General features: G+C 49.6%; 5 protein-coding genes across 5 annotated transcripts; 2 read left to right on the forward strand and 3 right to left on the reverse strand.

The window, feature by feature from the left end:
- Nucleotides 1-189: 189 nt before the first annotated feature.
- T069G_01433 (uncharacterized protein) lies at nucleotides 190-1,037 on the forward strand (the record flags this gene model as incomplete). Its single annotated transcript, XM_056168643.1, has 4 exons — nucleotides 190-272; nucleotides 369-481; nucleotides 574-918; nucleotides 976-1,037. 4 exons carry the CDS (start codon nucleotides 190-192, stop codon nucleotides 1,035-1,037), a joined length of 603 nt encoding a protein of 200 aa, XP_056033959.1.
- Nucleotides 1,038-1,291: 254 nt separating this feature from the next.
- T069G_01434 (uncharacterized protein) lies at nucleotides 1,292-3,720 on the reverse strand (the record flags this gene model as incomplete). The annotated part of the gene is made up of 5 exons (XM_056168644.1): nucleotides 1,292-2,058; nucleotides 2,134-2,508; nucleotides 2,573-2,758; nucleotides 2,829-2,897; nucleotides 2,973-3,720. The coding sequence occupies 5 exons, from the start codon at nucleotides 3,718-3,720 to the stop codon at nucleotides 1,292-1,294; spliced, it is 2,145 nt and encodes a 714-aa protein (XP_056033960.1).
- A 766-nt stretch (nucleotides 3,721-4,486) lies between these two features.
- Nucleotides 4,487-6,577, forward strand: T069G_01435 (uncharacterized protein; the record flags this gene model as incomplete). Its single annotated transcript, XM_056168645.1, has 2 exons — nucleotides 4,487-4,876; nucleotides 4,937-6,577. 2 exons carry the CDS (start codon nucleotides 4,487-4,489, stop codon nucleotides 6,575-6,577), a joined length of 2,031 nt encoding a protein of 676 aa, XP_056033961.1.
- Nucleotides 6,578-6,748: 171 nt separating this feature from the next.
- T069G_01436 (histidine kinase-, DNA gyrase b-, and HSP90-like ATPase domain-containing protein) lies at nucleotides 6,749-9,145 on the reverse strand (the record flags this gene model as incomplete). The annotated part of the gene is made up of 5 exons (XM_056168646.1): nucleotides 6,749-6,886; nucleotides 6,941-7,858; nucleotides 7,934-8,710; nucleotides 8,771-8,950; nucleotides 9,053-9,145. 5 exons carry the CDS (start codon nucleotides 9,143-9,145, stop codon nucleotides 6,749-6,751), a joined length of 2,106 nt encoding a protein of 701 aa, XP_056033962.1.
- A 1,455-nt stretch (nucleotides 9,146-10,600) lies between these two features.
- T069G_01437 (uncharacterized protein) lies at nucleotides 10,601-12,892 on the reverse strand (the record flags this gene model as incomplete). The annotated part of the gene is made up of 4 exons (XM_056168647.1): nucleotides 10,601-10,848; nucleotides 10,990-11,059; nucleotides 11,138-11,922; nucleotides 12,268-12,892. 4 exons carry the CDS (start codon nucleotides 12,890-12,892, stop codon nucleotides 10,601-10,603), a joined length of 1,728 nt encoding a protein of 575 aa, XP_056033963.1.
- Between the last annotated feature and the right edge of the window lie 5,198 nt (nucleotides 12,893-18,090).

Raw genomic sequence — 18,090 nt, forward strand, 5'->3', positions numbered from 1 at the left:
CCGGGCCGCTTCCCGACGTCATCTCAGCTCTCAACCTCGCCTTCTCAAAACCTCCAGCAACTTTATTCATTCCGCCATTTCCGTGAATCGCGCTCAACCACATCCCAATATACAATTAAAAAACCTCCAAAATTCCGAAAGAAATCAAATATCACCACATAGGAGACTAAGAAAAAAACAACAGGCAGCATGTCTGATGAAGAGGGCGGCAATACAAGATGCTGCGCCCCGTTCCTCGCTCTCACAGAGCCCATCGAAGTCAGCGAACTAGGGCATGTCAAAACCATCTTTTATGCTTCCTTTAAGATTGTCTACTACAATACGATGTGCGTCATTAGTGAGAAAGGCTGATACTAACGAATGTATAGATCCCCAGATGGCCTCGACAAACCATCCGCGTTTTTCCAATGGCCGTGGCCCAGTCCCCTCTTGTTCATCAACGAAAGTAGCGATGCGCGGGATCACTGCGCCAACGAGCGAAGTTAGTTTCAATCTCAGCCTTTACCTCTCTCTATTCTTACCAAGCGACATTTCTCTCTCTTCTCCTTTGTTTCGCAGCTAAAACATTTGCAGCTTTCCTTTCGTATCTCCGCCTGTCGATATACATGGCCATCGTCTCTGTCGCCATCACCGTCTCGTTTCACATCAAGGGCACGCCAAGCGATCTCGAGCGCCGGGTGGCAAAGCCTCTTGGTGGGATTTTCTGGGTCTTGTCGGTTGTGACTTTGGCTCTAGGAGCGGGAAACTATATCAGTGAGATTCACCCCTCTCTTTCAGCCATCTATTTGCCTCTATCCAGCCTCGGTTTTAAGTATCTACAGATGGGAACTAACCGCAGTCGTCATCTTTTTGCCAGGGACCGTCAATTTATATGGTCGAAGAGCCGCTATTGTGCAATCTGGCTGGAAGACTCAGGTGGTAAGTTTAGATATTTCTGTTCAAGTAAAGTGCACTGCATTGACTCCGCTGTCGCAGGTGTTGGGTATAATAGCCACTTCAATCATTGGAACGTGCATCATATTGTTAGTCGTCGATAAAGTACGGCAAAGGTGACGAGATACAGCAACTAGGCACACCGCAATAGCATACACAAATTTCTTGTTTCCGGTCAAGTTCGGCGGAATTTTCTTCTTCTATTGGAATACACAAGACTCCCAAAAAGGATATGCATACACTTGCCCATTAATACAAAAAAATGATCAAAAGTCCCGATATGATGGCACCACCGCCCCAGCATAACTCCATAAATCGCCATAACACCTCATCATGCGCCATGTCCCATAACAATAATTCACGCCTCTTTGGTAAAACAGAAGAGATCCCTAGCATATGAATCAAAACCCGGAATGGCTTCCGGATTTTCATCTCTGCACTGTCCGACCTGGTTGCGGAATTCCAGCCTGTACTTGGCAGCAATCTTCTGGATCGCACCGTCATACGTCTCTTTGCCATCCCAGGTTAGCCAAGGGAGGTGATAGAGGAGTGGTAACTCGCCCTCGTGCGGAAGCGTCGCCAGCATGTCTATCTGCGATGCGGGATCAAACAATTCCGTGGCATGCTTGATTGAGTCCTGTTCTTGCTCGGAAGTCTTCTCGCCTTGATATTCCTCTGGCACCTCATATAAATCAGTGTGAATACCGACAATGGTATTGGCCGTCACCTGGGTAGGGTAGAGGGTAAAGTATCCCCGGATTCGCGACAACTGAAGCGTATATTCTAGCCAACCAGGATGCCTTTTGCCAACCTCTTTCTTTGAGAGGAGATCTGGTGTTGTCGACGAGGCATGCCGCTTTTCCAAAAGCTGGGACACATAACCGTGAAGCTCTACCCACTTATCTCCTAGAATGAGAATCGCATCGCTGTTGGGGGCCTGCCACAGGAAGGGGGTGCCTTCTGCGCCGAATTCCTGTCCTTCGAGTGGTTTTGGAGGTGCGAATTGGGTGCTACCGTCGAGATATGTTGTTGGTGTCGAGAAGCTGATGCCAAAGAGTTTACTTTCCCAATCCTGGCGAGATGCAATGGCAGAGTAGCGTCGCTGCAGGAGGGAATACTTCACATCTGCTATAAGTTAGCATATCCGGAGTCTCTTCTCAGCCAGAAAGGAACCAGAAAGAATTTGATAAGCAAACGTACAGTGGAAGAATTGAGGGGTGACTTCGGCGTGAGGCGACAGAACCAAGACATGAGAGTGAGACGGTCTGGTCGGCCAAAATGACTCGAGGAACCGAATGGAGCTCTCCTCTTCACTTATTTTCTGTCTAGGAATACGGTGACGCAGCGAGAGAAGCTTTGGCTTCGGACCTGTACTGGGAGCCGTTGACGGCCATTGATATCCGGTCAGGAAATTGTTCAGGTCTTGATCAATCCTTGTTGGAAGCTCAATGGTCATGTGAGGCGGAGCCACGCCGGCCAAATCCGCTCTCGATAGAGATCTTAGTAACCGCTTCAGATTTCCTGTACCATGTGGAGGGGCATGAATGAGAATGTCAAAGCTGACATCATTCCACGCTTTCGCAGAATTGTGATTAGAACAAACTTCATCAAAATAGTTTGTGGAAATAGGATGCCTTACCTGCTAGCGCAGAAGCATCAAGCTTTGACAACCACGAGAATCGATTGCCTGGCCTCTCAGGGAGTTCGATCAGAGTAGACCCTGTGCCTCGGACCTCGTCGCGAATGCCAGAGAGAAAATAGTGCTCCTCGGTAGCTGAGGAGTCTATGATGATGGCTTGAGGGTGCATGTAAAGATTGACATAGTCTGGAAGAGGCTGCCTGTTAGAATTACATCCAGCAAAGATATTAACAATAGGTCCTTATTTTAAGCTTACATAGAGCTCGGGCCACAGAGAGGGACATTCGCGCCTCGGTTGCAATTGTGGAATGGTCAGGGCGAGCATCTAGAAATATTCAGTTTCATCAGTATTGTCGTCAACCCGAGGGGTTTAATGAATGGGCAACATATGTAATCGTACCATGCACAATCAGAGGGCACTCCTTATCGATGCCGTTTATCGCGAGCAATTCTTTCATGGGCATATCACTCCTGCTCATCAATGCAAAATGTACATAATTCTGGCGCTCTGTAGCCATCTGACATGCCATTGGGAGTAAAAGTGCCGCACTCCGAAGACTGGCAGTTGCGAATAAGACGTTGCGATTCTTCTGCAGCCTCCCTGAGGTGTCCGTGATGATGGCTTGCAACGACGGGCCCAAGTGTGGGAGCTTCAGCGGTCCATTGTATGTCTTGGGAGCTTCCGCCGCACCTTTGCTTTCACCTTTGCTTTCACCTATGCCCCTACCACTGCCGCCCTGAGGTTCGGCTTGAGGTTCGGCTTGAGGCTTTGGTGTTGGTGGCTTGGGCGCCTTTGGTGTCTTGATGGTTGGCCCCTCTTCCTCCATCCGAGGTGCATCGTATCTGGGAGGCGGCCGTGGCGTGTCATACAAGGGCATCAAGTTTGCCGGATCAAGAGACGAGGCTCCTGGAGCAGGCCCAATGACTCTGAACAGCCCATATACCAGCATGAAGAGGGCAACGGTGTATACAATAAGCCGAAGCAGCGTGGTCCAGTGAAGAGAAGATTTGGGTGCGGTTTGCCACTGGTCAGAATGCTTGGTGTGCCGAGGCAAGCCAAGATCATCGTCCTTTTTGTTGGCCATCTCCTCGTCGTCGTCGCGCCAAAGCTGCGACAAGGACCAGCCGCGTGTTGCGGGAGGCGGCATGATGTCTCGAACTTCAATAGTAACTCAGCTCAGCTCTGGTTGGCGATTGTATGTTACAGCAAAATCAAGTAAAGGTGGTTCGGGAACCAGCTTGTCACATCGCTGGATTGTATCAGCTCCGGATTGCTTTCGTTGTTTCAATCGAGAGCCTCCAAGCGATGTGACTTGAGAGAATATGAGAGGTGAGAGTGTTGAAGAGATGAAAACGGTGTTGTGGCACTTATGCCCATTTTGGGGGAGCTTGTCGTCGCACAGAGGCCTTGATTAGATAGCACCCTGTGGCGCAATTGTGGGGAGCCCAATGTAGCACTCAGCGGTTATATTGGTGGCCGATACTTGTAGGGGTGACATTTGATGAGGCTACTCGAGTACTGGCGGCAGGAATGCCCGATGAATGCCAAGATTACAGGGTGTAGAGCTCTATAGCCGGCCGCCTAAAGCACTAATGAGCAACTGAAAAGCGCTCAACTGTGGTTTCCGGTTGTTCCAATGCCCCATATTCAATCTTAGACTATCGTTGATACTCCGTAAGTGGAGTGTAGCTGCCATCCCATGGTGGGGTACGAGCAACAGTGTTAGTGTAAAGAAAAAAAAAAAAACTTTTGATATTTCATGCATGTAAACAGTTTCATCAACACAAAGATCAATTACCATCCATCCATAACGTCTCAAATAACGACACTGCCTTCTATATCATCCTCTTTATAAAACCAATCACTCATATAATAATTCTTATAAATCCCGCTCATTCCCTCACACCGACGCCATGGGCAAATCAAAGAGAACCAGAGGCGGCCATCGCAGTGATCCCGTGGCTAAAGCTGTCAAGCCTCCCTCAGATCCTGAGCTGGCCGCTCTGAGAGAGAGCAAGATTCTACCTATCATAAACGACCTCAAGAGCGCCGATCCTAAATCTCGCTCTACTGCCGCTTCTCTCATTTCAAGCATTATCCAAGACACAAAGTGCCGCAAGCTGCTGCTGCGAGAACAGATTGTCTACACTGTTCTCACACAGACTCTGACAGACGCTGCACTCGAGAGTCGGGCTGCCGGATGGGGAATTTTGCAGGTCCTGGCCCAGGAGGAGGAGGCTGATTTCTGTGTTCATTTGTTCAGACAGGACGTCTTGACGGCAATTGAGTTTGCCTCCAGACTGGTAAGTAAACTCAAGGTAAATAATCCCGGCTCAGTATTCTGACTTGAATGTGCAACCTAGATTCATGACAAAGTCTTCTCAAGCGATACGCCTTATGTCAAACTACCCAAGGCCGAGAAGGGTTTCATCTCAAGCATTGCGGCGTCTCTGGTCTTGCTGCTAACAGCTCTAGCTGAGGCCAGCGACGAAATCTTGGAAGCTATTTCCAACAACTCCTCCATCACCAATCTACTCTTCACACTAATCACGTATACTGCTCAAGAAGATCAGGATCCTCTATTAAATATCCGCGGAGATGCCATGGCCTGTCTCATGATTCTCTCCGAGGATAACTCCGATCTAGCCCAAAGACTCACCTGCACTGGCGGCAACACCGTCTGCTATGATGCACTGGTGACCCTGAAGGATGATGTCGGCGGAGATGGCATCTTGGCTTGTGCCATCCTTCACAACGTTTATGCCTCCCTTCTCGGACTTAAGAACATATCACCAAAGACCGATGTGGCTGACGACTCAGATCTGATACCAACTCTCACCAAAGCCATCGCTACGTATATCCCCGGGGAGAATGTCGCCAACGGCAGCAGTTGGTCTAGCCCTTCAGAGTATCAACAACTAGCTCTGGAGACGCTGGCGTCTATCGGCACAAGTCTTGTATCTGAAATGGGTGGCCCATCGCAACCATCTTCTAAGAAGGATAGCGGTGCTGGAGCTGGGAAGGAGGACAACAACGAGGATGAGGACGATGATGAAAACATGGATGAGGTGGCCTCGGATGCAGATGACAACGAAGATGAAGACGGAGATGACGATGAAGACGATGACATGAACGAAGACGAGATGGAGGCCGATATGGACATGGTAACGGGTGGTGACCATGGAGAGGATAACATCGACCACCTTCCAACTCTCAAATCTCTCGTCCAGATTGCTCTGCCCGAGCTGATCCGCCTCGCCATACTCCAACCCTCCGACGACCTCTCCCTTAAGATGCAAGCCCATGCTCTCTCTGCACTCAACAATATCACCTGGTCCGTCTCCCTCTTCGATCTTGCCGACGAGTCCAACGCCGGCATTAAAGCTGCTTGGACACCCATCGGCCGTACCCTCTGGCAACAGATCATCTCACCCACACTCGCCTCCGACACCGCTGACGTCGATCTCGCTACCCAAATCACCGGTCTCGCCTGGGCCATCTCCCGAATCCTCCGCGGCGAGACCCCCCTCCAGCCCAACGAGCACCGCAAGTTCATTTCCCTCTACCAGGCCACAAAGGGTGCGCCCGCCCGCCTCGACCCCGAAGATCCCTTCCAAGCCCTCGGAGTCAAGTGCGTCGGCGTCCTCGGTCAGCTGGCCCTTCACCCTGCCCCTACGGACCTCAACCGCGAGATTGGCACTTTTCTCGTTACCCTGCTCGCTGGACTTCCCGACACTCCTGCCGCCGATGCGGTAGAGGCATTTAACCAAGTCTTTGATATCTACGGAAACGAAGAGTACCCCTACGATGCAGAGGTTTTCTGGAAAGGCGGCTTCTTGAAGCACCTCGACGGAACTGTTTCAAAGGCAAAGGCCATGGCTAAGAGCGTGAACAAGACTGCCCAACCAGAACTTAGGGATAGGGCGGACGAAGTCATGATGAATTTGACAAGATTCTTGGCGTACAAGAAGAAACACAAGCCAATAGAGGTGACGCTGAGATAGACGAATTGATAGCATCTAGAATAAATAAAGCATTAGTAGCTTTCGCTATTTTCTGAGTACACAGCTCCCATATCATAAAGCATATCAACTTAAGACATAGAAAAGTTGAAACAATCTGATATCAATTACGCCGTTATGTTGAATGCTCCCAACAAATCTCCTGCCCCGTCATTAACACCGCTCAAACACCTTGTATAGCCCCTTCAAGCTCGCCACTTCTAAAACAGCGTTTTGCATGAGCTTAGTCGTCCCAATAAGACGCGACCTAAACGCTGGGAAGAAGACGTGCTCAACAGCCCATCGAACGTGCTGTCTCCTTTTTCTCACCTCCTCAAGAATCTCATCACTGTTTAGTTCTTGTACCTGCTCGTCATCCAAGTACGATTCCTCCAAGTCCTCTTCTTCAATTTCCCCCGTGGGCGTCGTGGGTAATGCTTCGGGGACATAAAACGTTGCCAGCTCCGTGAGGAACGTCTTGAAGCATTGCTTTTCATCGTTCCAGTTGACATAGGGCCCGAGGCGAAGAAGGAATCGGGGAAGTTTTGCGATAGACGGGGTGTATCCTTTAACAAGAAGAGGAATGGAAACCACCTCTCCAGTAGGTGTGATTTCGAGAGAAAAATACTCTTGGAGCATCTCTCTCCGTTCGATGAGTGCATTTGCTACCGTTTTAACGACGAATTTGTAATTAAAGCCGTCTTCGGGTGTTATCCCAACGGATTCGTGCTCCTTTTCTACTGCCAGCTGGAGAAGTTCTCTGAGATCTAGAGGAGGGCTGAAATTGATTACGCCAAAGTTTCCAAAGTCAGTCAAACCAAGCTGGTAAAAGTACTCGAAGCACATGTGGCCATAGTCGATCAAATATAGTTTCACGCCTGCCTGAATAGCGGCAAGTCGTCGCTTCTCGTCGACGACACCGACAAACGTGTGAGAGGCGATCATCTCTGTCAACTCCTCGTTGATCTCATCTCGAGCCTCTTGGCGTAGCTCCTTGATGCTTCTGAGCCGGCAATTTATTTGGTCGCGGTCTATCGTCGTGTATTCTATCGGTTCCGGAACCGCGAACGGTTCGTCTTCCATTGCTCTAGCAGGAGAATCTGCTTTATCAGCGGGGCCGGCAGGCGAGAACATGGCTGTAATCTTGCCCTGAGATTTATCCGTTCGGACAAGGTCATTTGAATTTCGCCGCACCTTCCTGAGAGCTGGTGTCGTGAATTTAGGGGCGACATCGCTATCATCCTCGTCCAAAGGTTCAACTGGTTTGGCTCCCGGTAACAGTGACTGTGTCAAAAATGTTCGACTTTCATCCACAGCAGCGAGCTCCGACTCGATTTTCTTGCAGATAGCTTGGATAACCTCTTCTTCATTGAGGAAATGAACTTCCCGTTTGGTAGGGTGGACATTGACATCCACTCGGGCTGGGTCAATTTCAAGGCTGAGATAGATGAAAGGGTGGCCACCCTTGGGCAAGAAGCCAGTATATGTTTGTTCAATCGCCTTTTTCATGGTTGACGATTCAACACAGCGGTGATTGATGAATAAGAGGAAATTGCTCTTCTTGATGCCATAATTGGCATTTGTGACGTAGCCATTGGCCGAGAACCCCCATCGATCGTCAGAGACAGTTAGTTCAATCAGCTCATTGGCGACCATGCCGCCATAGATGTTGCGGATACGGTCTATCACTGTTGCTTGCGCTTGTACGGACAGTGAATTGGATGCCTCGCCGGCCTTCTTACAAGTGAAGCCAACACCTTTGCAGTGAACTGCATAGCGCCCTGCCATGTCGATGATCTTGTTGAACTCATCGGCATAAGATCGAAACGCTCTTCGACGTGTTGGCACATTGAAAAACAAGTCCTCCACTGTAATTTGGGTTCCCTGGCGGCCGGCAACCGCTTTGGGTTCCGCAGACTGCCCTGGCTTCGCGGGAGCTAGCTTTCCGTCTAGATAATGGGCGCGCCAGGCGAGAGCTGCTTCTTTGGTTTTTGTCGTGACTGTAAGATGGGCAATATGACTGATGCTGGCCAAAGCCTCGCCGCGGAATCCATATGTAGCAATGGACGATAGGTCTTCAAATGTGGAGATTTTGGATGTCGTATGCCTCACGCATAATATTTCCAAGTCTTCTTTCTTTTAGAGAAAAATGTCAGCTGCGGTAGTGAGAGATTGTAGGTAAAATAGCTGTAATACCTCAATGCCACCACCGTTATCAGTGATTTGAAGCAGTTTTAAACCTCCATCTTTGACAAGGATTTCCAGCGACGTCGAGCCTGCATCCACAGCATTCTCAATCAGCTCTTTGAGCGCGTGAACAGGGGCAACAATAATCTCCCCGGCTGCAATCTTGTTCACAACATCGGGATCAAGAGCCTAGTAACGAGCGAAAGTCAGTTGATGATAATAGTTCGAAAATCACCCTGCCGCTCTCAAGTCCAGCAGAAAGGGAGTGGAAGAGTGGGATAAGCGCATTACCCTGATCCTTTGTCTTGGTCTCGGAACCCAGATATCATCATCTGCCTTCCTTTTAGTCCCTCCTGGGGCGCTGTCAATTTCCATTTCGTCCATGGCCGCCTCTCTTCAACACTATTCGATCAATTGTAGCAGAAAATCGCAATCGAACAACGCCCAAATATTTCACGAATTAAATCATCAACCGTCACAAAACAACGCTAATAATGAAAGAGAAATCCCGGGTCCAGAAATTAGAGGAGCCTACTGTAGCACGCAAGTCATAACTATCAGACAAAGAAAAGAATTCCCGGAAGATTTTTCATCTCCTCAGAACAAACTGTGCGATAATCGAGAAGGAAGGCGGTGGAAAGAGGATGACGAATTGGGCGAGTGCGCGAAGTTCCCACGTCTGCACGTGATCTTGGTACTAGAGTTCGGTACTTCGGTACGCGGCTCCCACAACAGCTGCATTTACGACCATGTGGTATTCTATTAGAGTATGGACTACATGTATTCTAATAATATGATGTAGGCTTTTGTGTTTTTGAAGAGAAGGAGGTTATAGTCTTGAATAAGAATTATATCGAATGTCGATATAGGCCGAACTAAGAGAGCTTCACTCCACTTGTAGCTGCTATACAAGATGCAAATTCGCAGGTTGGCAGCCTTAGTAAGTAGGTATCAATTTGCGGCATTCGTATTCACAAAAACGCTTCGTAGCAATGTGTTAGGCCTCCTAGGTAGTAATTGAGATTAGAGCAAAAAGGTCATGCTTGACGCTCTTGATACCGCTAATGATTACCTACGTTGGCCACCAATGTCTACGTAGATAGCCACACCCCTGAAGCGCAATCATTGAGCAAGCAAACTAGAGTCATCCAATGAGCAATAACAAAAGTAACAATTCCAATATGTCAAAGCAAATTCCATCAATATTCATGCCCTATACCATAGATGCCGCCGCTTCCGCTAGAAATTTCGCAAAGCGCTCAACGGTTTCTGCATAAATGAACCAACCATAAAAAAGAAAGACAAGGAAGAAAGACAGGACACAAATTAACTCTTTGCGTTTGGAAACCCCATAACCCTTGTTCAAAATGTAGCACCGCTTAAGCGTTCAATCCAATTGCCCCCTTGAAATCTCCTTGCTGAACGATACCGCTCCCTGTCCGTCCGCTTTTGCCATATAGCCGAGTAAAGGAAAAAAGGAAATTAAGAGAAAAACACGCAATAAAAAAAATAAGAGATCACATAAAGACAATAACCGCTCTGAAAGAAACGCAGACTGTGGGCATCTCTACTGGTACATTGTGTTGCCAAGATACAAAATTTCAGCCATTTTGGCATCGTCCGTAATTTTTGATGCTTGTAAAAATCAATCAATGTCGCTTGTGTGTTGAAAATCAGTCTCTTTATTCCATACTTCTGTGATGGAAGTAAAGCAATTCCCCTGAAGCGCCAGCGCCAATGAATAAACTCTCAAGGAATAGAAAAGTTTCAAGTTGGTACTCGTAACAATGGCCCTTTGCCAGGTATAGCCTCAAGGTTCCAGGCCAATCTTTTTCATCACTACCGCCTGCCAGAATCTGCGGGCTGCTCCAGCAGGCCACCAATATCAACTCGTCTTGGTCGTTCGCCATTGGGCCAACCGACTTCTCGAGAGGAGGGTCTGTGATCTGGCTGTGCCCGAATAGGAGGTAAGTGATAAGCGGGTTGAGTTGCAGGTCGGCTAGTAGGGTTATGGTCACTTTGAGATGTCTGATAGCTAGCCCCAGAATATTGTGACTGCGTATAAGTTGGGATTCCTGAGCTGGTACCTGTGCTCGAAGAAGCCGGATTGTGTGGCGATCGAATAGAGCCATCACTAAGCCGATGTCGATAAGAATCAACCGAGGAAGAACTCGACTGGTCTCCATACGCTCCTTGATGGGATGGGGGTGGATGATGATAAGCCGTACCAGGTTCCCTCGTGTGTTGTGAATGCTGTGAGTGCTGTGCATATGGAGGATGCTGCGCGTGCTGAGCATGCTGAGAGTGTTGACTATGCTGGCTATGCTGAGAATGTTGAGAATGCTGTCTCTGCTGTGGATGGTGGGAATACTGTGCATGTTGTGCATGCGATGGTAGCGGAGGTGGTAACTGTGGGGGAGGCTGTTGAAGACTCAACAGGAACACGACGAAATAGAACGAACCCTCCTTTGCGAGCCCAAAACGAAGCGGAAAAGTCCTTGTGTAGCCATCATATCCAACGAAGCTGAAATATTCGAGATGGTTAAGGCGAAATCTTGCGACATCTTCAGTCGTAAATCCAAAGTCCTTGATTGCTAAATCTAGCCTGCCCAGCATAGGAGGCAGATAATTCGGCTCGTGTAATCGTTGCTCTTCAAAAAGTTGATTTTGAAGATTGGTGAGGAAATTTGCCTGGTGTGGTGTAACGATATCGCTTAGTTTATTCCCTATTGGGCTCGATGCGTGGACTATGTCCATGAACATTGGAGATGCCTTAACAATATCAAACTCCATACTCAAGTACGCCAGAGGCTCCATAGCATGCGGTGTGCCTGGATACGATAGATTATAGATATTTGGATCTGGAGCCATGGACCTCTCTTGATATTCACGCGAAGTAGCATCATTCGACGGCGGCTCGAGTGATCGATAGGATTGACTTCGTCGAAGAGGGTCTTCGTATGGTGAAAGTCCTGCCATGCCTGAGGGGTATATACTTAACGGCCTCCTGAGGGCCGCATCCTGGGGATGGGAATATCTTGTGGGATCGAATCTAGCATCTCTTTCGTCTCGTAATCGTGGCCGACCTCTTTTCTTATGCTGAACGTCGACACAAGCATCCTCTTTCCCATTACCAAGACATCGAGAACAGGGTCGTTGTGCTATCAATCAGTCAGCTCAGAAATTCATCGTATCTTCCGTCCTCTATGCGGAGCCCCCCCTTTTCCCATAATTATATATCGTCAAAGGGGCAAAGCAGGGTTTTCATCTTCTTCCACCAAAGTAACTAAGAAGTTTTGTATACTTCATCCATGACATTGGTGGGTTTCAGATGGATTATGTGCTCTCTGAGAGAAACAGACCCGCAGGACGATGAAACCGGCGAACTATATAGTTTTTCAAACGAACAAAATCAAAGACAAATACAACGTACCATCGCATCTAAGGGAAAAGAGTGTTAGTAATTACATAGGGCTTGCAGAGCGTCGTACGCCTGTTTCAATCACTGATGACTAACCGAAGATGAGCTTTCTTGCAAGGCACGCAAGCGGAGGCAACATGGCCCTTTGTCTTTCTCTGAGATTTCGGAGACGTAAACGGCTGTGATTCGACTGCCTGTGATCGATCAGGCACAGGATATGCTTCCGAATTCGATGATGCTGAGTTCAGGTACGGCGCTTGTGAAACTCCTTGGGGCATTCCATGGTGATGCTGAGGAGGATAAGGGACAATTCTCCCTGATTCGTCCGGCCTTGGGTATGAATAGGGCGACCTTGTTGTTGGTTCTTGTGGGTATGGTCTCGTTATTATTGGTGAAATTTGTTCCCGAATATTTGCAGGCGATGATTGTGTCGGACCTCCACGAAGGCCATCGATAAGTCTAGAGGTAGCGTAGAAAGTCGGAGCCTCGCCTCGACCACCGGCCTCATGAGCCGATCTCAGAGGCAAAGGCGGAGAGCCGGACATAGGAGGCGAGGGATATGCCCTACTCCGTACAGCCGACTCCTCTGGGAGGAGCTCCTTACGGCTCCAATTGAAGTCGAAGGCACAGCGGGCCGAGTTGGAATAAGCTTGAGGAGGCCCGGGGTGGAGGGGCGGCGTCGGATTAGAAGGTTGCGTTATAAAGGTCATGGATGAGATATTCCTTCAAATGCTTAGCTGGGCCACTATCCACGGCGCCCAGGTTCAAAAAACAAAATTCCAAGCTTCGATCATCCAGATGGGCTACTGTAAGCCCCAAGATCCCGTGAAAGCTCGAAACGAATGCGGAAGAGTAGTGCTCTTTCTAATGATTAATAGTTGGAACTCGAAGATGTAGGTGGTATATCGACGGTAACGGGTGTTTGCAGTAAAATCCCGGCGCGATCTTGGATATCGAGACGTGACAGAATTAAAATGATAACTTAGAACCCCGTGGTTCTTTCTTCAACGATCAATCCAGCAGTAATTAGACGAAGATGGATAGCAATCTCGACTTCTCCGTGGCCTAGTAAAAATGTAGAAAGACTAAGGGGAGAGTAACTTGGCGGTTGGTCTCAAACTGATGAGGGGGGAGAGAGTCCAAAGAGAAAAGTCGTTCGCTGGGCTCAGGGAATGAACACGAGACTGAGAAGCCAGCCAGCAAGTTCGAAACAAGAATGGAACCGAGATCCAGCCAGGCGGAGAAGAGCCGACGTGAAACAGACGCCGCTGGAACAGTGTGATACCTGATAACCAGAGATACTAGAACCTTTCGTGATACAGCATGCAGTCGTGTCGTCGGTGGTTATCGAGATGGAACGGCAGCCCGCAGCAAAATCGCAAAGTTCCACGACTTGAGTGACGGGTTCTGGCGAAAGCTGAAGTTGCTGAACCCGACCAAAGTCGCGGGCTCAAACGACGGAGTCAGAAGGAAAACACAACAGGAATCAGCCTCTTGAGGCTGATTGGCGGCTCACGGTCGGTTTTTGTGCGACTCTTAGGCCCAGTCAATGGGACCCAGTTGCCAATGCAAGGTAGTCGGACCATAGAAAATAGGGTTATCCGCCGAGAAGCCTACAAGCGCGAGAGCTACAGAGCAAAGTAGGTAGCCAAGCAAGTAGCGTTGAGGAGTCGGGGGCCCACGGACCGAGTTCCTGGTCTAATAATGTTCTTATTGCAGCGGGTTAATCAGAGGCGACAGGATATGGCTTGTTCCATGATGATCCCCTGCCCGGTCAATCCTATCTGACAATTCTCCGCTGGCTTGTCTCGAGAGGGGAGGAGAGACGGCCACCGTGCGTGTGAGATTTCACAAGCGTAATAAGACACTGGAGACGGCTATGATTGGGGCAAACTGGGAAGGGAAAGGCGGGAAACAAGAAGAGAGCTGTGGAGGTTGAGTGGGGAGGGGCGTGTATCTTGTTTCCAGGAGGCGTGCTGGGGGTTGGATTCAGTAGCAAGCAGAAGGTTAGTAAAGGCCGGCAAGAAGGATTTAGACGGTGGTCAAAGAGGTGGACGGCAAAGAGATAAACCATTCGCCGTTCAAGGACGGTGATAAAAAAGGTGTCATGCGAGTAAGAGGTAAGATTCAGCTGAAAGGGACTAGGACAAGAGTCGGAGCCCTGAGCCGTAGCCGGGAGACAGCAAACTGGAGTTGGCTGGGTGATATCTTCCCTTCTTGTTGGTTCCGGGGTGTGCGTCGCAGGGAGTGAGAACGATGTCGAGACTGGTCATTTACCTGTGCTCACTCTTTCAAACCCTCGATGCCGGGATAGTCCTGGTATTCTAGAAATGCAAGCCGTGAGGCGTTCAAGCTTTGTTATACTGCCTCGTACCTAGCTGCACAAAAGCAATCAGGGGTTGAGCGACTTTTGCAATTCTCGAGTAAGTCAACAAGCTACTAGGAGAGATGATCGAATCGGTCAAAGCAGGCAGGACGAGAGCAGGCCGGGGTTGGGAAGATTTTGGTGTCCTCGGCACATTTAGAAGGGCCCGAACGATGTCTGGAGCCAACCCCGTGTACATGTACTTGCTTTTAGTCTGCATATACTCCCCCCCGGCCTGAGCGTCAGACGCAAGAGCCAAGGCTTGCAACGGAGGTACCTCCAGGAGCTATCAAAAGTTGGAGTAGCTCGCGTTGCCCCAAGCAGCTTGGGAGACAGGGAGCCTGCATGGGAGTCGGGGAAGCTAGCAAACCTGGGATTAGCAGTGCTAATAGCGACTCGTCGTGTGGCTAAATGGCACGGCCTCGATGACGGATTGGAGGGAATGGCTTCGTGGATCGTGGATGGACCACTTCGGAGCAAGCCCACGAGCACTTAGCTAGGTACTAGAGAGGGTGCCCATGAGGAGCCTCTGCTTAAGCGGGCCGGCTGAGTGCCAGATTTTCTACGAAGCACCATCAGGCTAAACAATCGAAGTGGCATCATGCCGGAGGGTGGTGGATATGACACGAGCTGGACGCTTATTTAGGGACCGTGCCGGACCCTGCGCCCAGGCCCTGTTTGCCAAACATGGCTACATGCTTTCCCAGCGCCCTCTCCATCTTCCTGTTGGCCGGCGCCCAAGGTTGTGGGCTGGACCTGGCTTGTCGACAAGGCTGCGTTGAACTCCTGGGATACCACTTACATGTATACTGTATACCAACCTGTGGCATGGGTCAGCGGAAGAGACTCCATCCAATCATCCGGTTGCTCTGTGCATGGGCATGTGGACACGCGACGGCAGGGCCCTCAGGTAGGAAGCCGAAGCTTAGGCTGCTAGTAAGGTTTAGAACGTCCTGCAAAACTCGCACCTAAACGGGCTCAGAGGAAGGGGATTTCAATATTTTACTTTTCCACACTGCACCTGCTTATACATATAAATACACAGCGCAATACCACCAATGGAAACCCACGGCGCCGCAAGCCGCTTGGAGTACTGTAGTGTTGACAACTGCAGATTACCCAATAAGGCAAAAGAAGGGAGGAAGAAAGGGCCAGTGCTCCGTTCTCCCTCGCATAACGTAGCCAGCTGAGGCTTTAGCGATGTGTAGGATTCGATGATCTAAAACATGCAGAGCAGATCCCATACTTCTTCAGACCGCGGGTTAGTGAATTGCCAATCTTCGTCCGACGGCTCAAGAATCAAAGCGTGAGCCTTTTGCTCTTTACAACGCATCACAAGGCTCCAGAAACTGAGACCACGCCAGGTCCGGCGTCACCGATCCCACCCTGAGCCCGTCCGTGCGGATGTAGGATTATGCACTCCGCCGGTAGTGGGAATACCAACTCTGTTCCGATATACTACTCGTACATGCCTGATGCTCCGTAGTTGTACCAGCATTAATATTAGCCTTGTTGCGACGGAAAGTTGGCTCCCAGGCAGCTTCAGGTACAAATGTTTACCATTGCACTCCTCCCTGGCAAAGTTGGGGACCTATTCATCCAGATGACGTTTGTGTGGCGGCCTGTCATTAGGCAGTACCTTTCCCTTGAGTGGGTCGGTCTCTTTGAATCCGGCTGGTTTGTATCACTCAATAGTATCTCGATGCCTAATGTGACCATGTAATGACTGTGCGAGTATGTACTGCAATTCGCGACAAGGCTGGGCATAGCCCTAGAAAAAAGAATCCCATCCCTCATTCTCATCGAATCCTAGGTGTGAAACCAGGTGTAGCCAACGCAGGCCCCAAGGCTCAGCCCGGTCTGTTCCAAAGATCCGTCTGTCCTTTTAAGATCCGACTGAGTGCTCCCAAGTTGCAGAATCTGATGAGAAATGAACGGGCCAGCATGCGGTCCGCGGACATTTTGGGAGGTGTGCCATTTAGCGTTGGAACGGCGCCTCCCCTTGTCAATGCGTGGCAGCTTGCCGGTTGGTATGACCCAAGATTTCCGAGATTAGTTTCTCCATCATGTCAAAAAGTAGCTCGTTCCTGGCAATGTAACGGGTACTTGGCAGATGCCGAATCAGGTCAACCCATTCTTCTACGGAGCTCACAGCTCCTCACTGCCTATTGGCTTGAGCCATAGATTATATTGACGTTTCGCGACGGGGAAGTCGGACATAGGTATCGGTATCTTCGTAGTATTCCAGGCCAGGCCAGAGAGCAACGAGATTGCGATCCCTACTCCGTATTGTTCATTGCCAAAAGCAAACAGGATCCATTCGCGAGCAAGCCTTGACTTAGTGCGGAGCTGTCCAAACCCACCCGCTTACCCAAACCAATACCTCATCTCGACGCACCAAGTACATGGACTACCCAGTCCAAGCGGGTGAGCGAGAAAAAAAATGATAGCACTAGTCAAATGGCCCTGGCCAGATTTCAGGACCTCAGCAAGTCATCACTTGCTCCGTACCCGTGCAAGTATGTATACCACCAGGATCCCCTGGTCCGTCTTTGCATCAGGATCATGGAACAGACTCAGTGCGTGCATGAGAAGCAGTGTCTTCAGTCATAGGAGCAAACATGCTTCTGGCGAGAGGAAACAGCATGCTAAAAAGAGGTCTTCACTTTCTCTAACAGACGGGACGCGCTAGACAAATGGTCACATACCAACTGTCACTTATCGAAGACGCAAGCTTAGCCATCATCCACCGGGTGTCTCTCCCAGATCGGATTGGTGTCCTGCAGGAATCACAGACCGGGCATCTCAGCGCTCGCCGGAGAACCCCCTGGCGCGAGAACAAAGAGGGTTTGCTTTTTTAGAAAAAAGCTGCTCCTGGCAAATCGTATTGCGCGCGCTTGAATACCCGTGCAGCAGTGCGACCGTGCCATCCCGAAACCAGATATTGACACATGATGCTAATAATTCACCCGACGGAGTCACCCTTGCTCCCGCCCCTCCAATTAGCGAAGAAGATGTGAATGCTGGTTCCCTTATTGATATCTCAGTTGGGGAAAGGTGTCATTCGGTACTCATACCTGAAGCAGATGCTTACTCGCTTGAGTCTGAGTGTGCCCCAGGGTCCCTTGTTATATTTGCCACTGTACGAATTTCAGCGATTACAAAACTCACCTTCTTCTTTGTAAGTATAACTCGGTAATATCGAAATGTTCTGTACTTCGCAGTTGGGGTCAGCCTGAATTGCACAATGGGCCTAAGAAATTGCCTATCAAAGGAGGGGGGGAGACGATGGACCGTGGGCTAAGTGGTCCTAAGGCAGTTTCCGAGTTAGCCAGGTATCACTGCTGCAGCTTGCAGGCTGGGAGACGACCCGCTTTGATGCCGTCGACGATGCTCCAATGCCAGTCAGGCGGTCATTTCTCCCCAGATAAGCCATTGTAAAGCTGCATGAACCCTTGCAGCAAGCTGCTGGTACCGCCGTCATCGACCCAATGCCTCGGGCTCTGAACCAGTCATGATGTGGTCTGGTAGTTGCAGTTGCCA

Source organism: Trichoderma breve, chromosome 1 (genome assembly GCF_028502605.1).
Source record: "Trichoderma breve strain T069 chromosome 1, whole genome shotgun sequence".
NCBI classification, from domain to species: Eukaryota; Fungi; Ascomycota; class Sordariomycetes; order Hypocreales; family Hypocreaceae; genus Trichoderma; species Trichoderma breve.